Source organism: Hypanus sabinus, unplaced genomic scaffold (genome assembly GCF_030144855.1).
Source record: "Hypanus sabinus isolate sHypSab1 unplaced genomic scaffold, sHypSab1.hap1 scaffold_330, whole genome shotgun sequence".
Classification (NCBI taxonomy): Eukaryota; Metazoa; Chordata; class Chondrichthyes; order Myliobatiformes; family Dasyatidae; genus Hypanus; species Hypanus sabinus.
In genome coordinates this window covers 264,184-268,375 of record NW_026781236.1, presented here as the reverse complement: position 1 = coordinate 268,375, position 4,192 = coordinate 264,184, and the positions used below count along the sequence as shown (strand labels likewise).

The following is a 4,192-nucleotide window of genomic DNA, read 5'->3' as shown; positions in this document are numbered from 1 at the left end:
AAACTACCAGGGAAATAGTCACCTTCACAGCACAGTTAATGCTGAAATGATCCGGTGTTTATCTGGAGCAGGCCGCTCTGTCCAGTCAGCGGTCTGTAAATTGAATTTACTTTACTATACGAATATCCATTGACAAATCCAATTAATGCAATAGCTTTGAGCTAACTCGTGTGTGCTTAAATACTGAGTTCTGAGTTGAGGCATCTAACAGTTTGTCCACTGTCTGTTCCCATGGAAGATGTTCAACAGATACACAAGGAGACTCTGCGGGCACAAACTGAAACACTGAGAGTGAACACGATCCTGATGAGGGAGAAGGTGAAGGTTTTCCAGCTGGTTGATCGATACGCTGAGCTCACGGTCATTTCTACTATTCGAGATCTGAGACTGGTGGAACATGAGCTGCTGGCAAGAGGCAGAGATCACGAGGAGTGGAGAGAGAAACATCTCCGCGGGGAGCTGGAGAAAATCCGGGCGGATCAGTTGATCCAGAGCAGCTTTTCCCGGAGTAAATCCAAATCTGGGAGTTCGGCAGCAGTGGCCGGAGTCCCGGGGATCGGGAAAACAACAATGGTACAAAAGATTGTTTATGACTGGGCCACAGGGAAAATATACCAACAATTCCAGTTTGTCTTCAGTTTCAAATTCCGCAATTTAAACTCCATTAACTGCCGAATAAACCTGAGGGAAATGATTCTGGATCAGTATCCTTACTTTGGGAATATCCTGAGAGAGGTCTGGAAGAACCCAGAGGGAATGCTGTTTATATTCGATGGTTTGGATGAATTCAAACAAAAAATCGATTTTGCTGACAGTCGGAGAGATACAGAACCCAAGCACCAGTGTCCAGATCCGGAGTGGTGGTGTGAAGTGTCTGACATTGTGTACAGTTTGATCCAGGGCAAGCTGCTCCCAGGGTGTTCAGTGCTGGTGACCACCCGCCCCACTGCGTTACATTTTTTGGAAAAGGCAGAGATCAGTGTTTGGACTGAAATCCTGGGATTTGTTGGTGAGGAACGGAAGGAATATTTCATCAGACATTTTGAAGATCAGAAGGTGGCGGAAGCTGTTTTCAAACACGTGAAGGAGAACGAGATCCTGTACACCATGAGCTACAACCCCTCCTACTGCTGGATCCTCGCTCTGACACTGGGCCCCTTCTTCATACAAAGAGTCAGGAACCCACAGCGAGTTCCCAAGACCATCACCCAACTGTACTCCTACTATATTTACAACATCCTGAAAAACCACAGCCGTGAGATTGAGAACCCCCGTGATGTGTTACTCAGGGTTGGTCAGATGGCCTTCAGAGGAGTGTCCGGGAAGAATATTGTGTTCACAGATGAAGATTTGACCAAGTACAAACTGCAGCCTTCCCAATTCCTGTCCGGGTTCCTGATGGAGCTTTTGGAGAGAGAGGATACTGCCCAGAGCGTGGTGTACACATTCCCACACCTCACCATTGAAGAGTTTGTAGCTGCAGTCGCACAATTCCTGAATCCACATCCCGGGGATATCCTGAAATTCCTCACTGAAGTCCACAACACAACAGATGGGCGATTTGAGGTGTTTCTCCGTTTTGTTGCTGGTCTCTCCAACCCAATGACAGCTCGGAGCCTGGAGGAGTTTCTGGGTCCATTTCCTCATCAAACAACCTGCCGGGTGATTGACTGGGTGAAGGAGGAGGTTATACGCCAAAGTGGAAACACGAGGAGTAAAGCTGGTAAGAGGAGCCTCCTGAACACATTGCACTACCTGTTTGAGTCTCAGAATCGTGGACTGGCTCAGGCCGCACTGGGATCTGTGGAAACACTTTCATTCAGTAGAATGACACTGACCCCGATAGACTGCGCGGTCCTGTCTTATGTCATCGCACTCTGTGTTGCAATAAAAGGCCTCGACCTGGAGTATTGCCGCATTCAGTGTGAAGGAATCCAGCGATTGGCTCCCGGGCTGCACAAGTGCCAGGAGTTGAGGTAACTTGATTTATCTCTCACACTGAACTGTGAAACTGTTACATTGTGTCGTTTCAGTTTAAGTGATTTTGGATAAAACTGTAGTAAATCAGATTGCGAAGAATATTGACAAACAGGGGATCGGTCAGTAATTCCCAAGGGACGGAAGGGTTCTGTGTTTTTTTTTCAAGGAATGTTGGAGACTTCATCAGATCAGTGAACAACGGCCATTGGTTTAATGGTAGTAAATCACAGGAATGGCCGTGTTTCCTGCTGCCTGTGACACGTCCATTGACAATGTTCCTTCTCACTGTTACTGACACCCAGACCGACACTGACTGTACTGAAGATTCACAGTCCCTTCCCGGTGAGGGACAAAACACCGTCAGTAGACTGCCCCAGTGAAAAGGAAAGAAACAATTTTGTGAGATATTCCTCCCCTGCCCTTCACTGTGTGCTCACTACCAGATACACAGACTCCATGGGCACTTCTCTTCCTCCTGTGGGATCTCTCTTCCATATCCCCCTTCCTCCTGTGTGATCTCTCTTCCCCATCCCACTTCCTCCTGTGGGATCTCTCTTCCACATCCCTTTAGCTCGATTTTGTCATTTCTGCATTTCTGTCAGTAACACTTTGCTAACTAGCGGGCAATGGGACAGAACATGTGCAGTTTACAGGGTCACACCGACAGACAAAATTACTGACATTCGGCAAATATCCTGGAGCTGGTCATTGAGGGACATGGACAGTGATGGGAACTCCGATCAGTGATTTACTGAAGGGTTTAATGTTTCCTGAAATATCCAAGTGAGAGAAATTCTCTCAGATCCACGGTTTGAATCACTTTGTTAATCAATCTGTCTGTCTTTATTTAGACTGAGTTATAATGAACTGGGAGAATCAGAAGTGAAACTTGTGTCTGTGGCTCTGAGGAACCCGGAGTGTAAAATACAGAAACTGTGGTAAGTACCAGACTGTGGGAGATTCTGTTTACAGTCACTGGGTGTCTGACAGTGAACATTAATGTGATCAGTAATTGTGTTACTGATAAACATTGAGGATTTGTACCGTCTCCTGTCTCTCTGTGTCCTTCACCCTCACTCTCTCCCGTCTGCAGGCTGAACGATGTCGGTCTCAGAGATTCTGGTGCCGAGGATCTCGTCTCCGCTGTCAGTACAAACCGATCACTGACGGAGCTGCACCTGGGAATAAACTCACTCACCGACCAATCTGTCCCCGTTCTCCGCCTTCTCACACTGACCCACCCGAGTCTGGAGCTGATCTGGTGAGTGTTAATGTTCAATATGATAGAGTATCACTGGATCCGCGTGTTTTCTGGTGATATTTGTCTCTGAATGTTGTCGAAACATTAACCCCGGTCTCCTATTACTGACTCTGTTTGTTTCATCTTTATTCTCCCATCTGTTTCAGGCTGTGGGGGAATCAGTTCAGTGAGAACGGGGCAAAGGAACTGAGATCTCTGCAGGAACCCAGACCGGAACTGAGGGTATCAGTGTGAACATCTGAATGTGTAAACATCCCCGCCCACGACATGGAGACATTTTGGCCGATTCCCCGTCCTCCACTTTAACTCCCCTTTAATGGCCGCTAGCCGGGGTAATTCCCAATGGTTCTAACAGACTCCAGTCTGGCGCGTTGTGACTTCGGAAGCTTTCGCACGGTGACGTATACTGCCTGTTGTCCAACGGCCTAACTTCCGACGGTTGTGCGGGTTCGAGACTCCCCCATCTGAGCCCCCGGGGGATTACACAGACAGGTAGAGCCCCGGCGCCGGGACTCAATCTGGGAGAGAATCGATTTGCTCCCTTTCCTGAAGACGGTGCATTCGGCAGTCTGGCCGATATAATGATGTTAAATAGACAAATTCCTCGGCAGTGACCCTGGATCTGCAGCGATCCCGGACACGGCCCTGAAGTGTGATTTTATAATCATCGGTTCCCCGATGCAGAGTGACGGAGAGAAACGGGACTGATTATTCAACCTGTCACTCGTCGTCGCCGGTCAGTTAATTGTGTGTGACAGTGAGTGAGTTGGAAGCAGCTTATTTATTCCCGCACGTCAGCAGCTCAACCATTGTTTAATTTACATTTGTCATGATGAAATCAAATAAACCGCTGTAACTTCCTGTCCTGGCTCCGGACTCGAGTTTTATTTGAGGTTTCTGCTGTCCCCCGCACCCTGTGCACCGCAACAGTGGGTCGAAGCTCCTCACACT

General features: G+C 48.0%; 1 protein-coding gene across 1 annotated transcript; it reads left to right on the top strand.

Moving 5' to 3' along the window:
* Nucleotides 1-767: 767 nt before the first annotated feature.
* LOC132388465 (NLR family CARD domain-containing protein 3-like) lies at nt 768-3,926 on the top strand. The gene is made up of 4 exons (XM_059960809.1): nt 768-1,976; nt 2,832-2,918; nt 3,074-3,241; nt 3,388-3,926. The coding sequence occupies exons 1-4, from the start codon at nt 1,108-1,110 to the stop codon at nt 3,473-3,475; spliced, it is 1,212 nt and encodes a 403-aa protein (XP_059816792.1). The 5' UTR covers nt 768-1,107; the 3' UTR covers nt 3,476-3,926.
* Nucleotides 3,927-4,192: the final 266 nt, after the last annotated feature.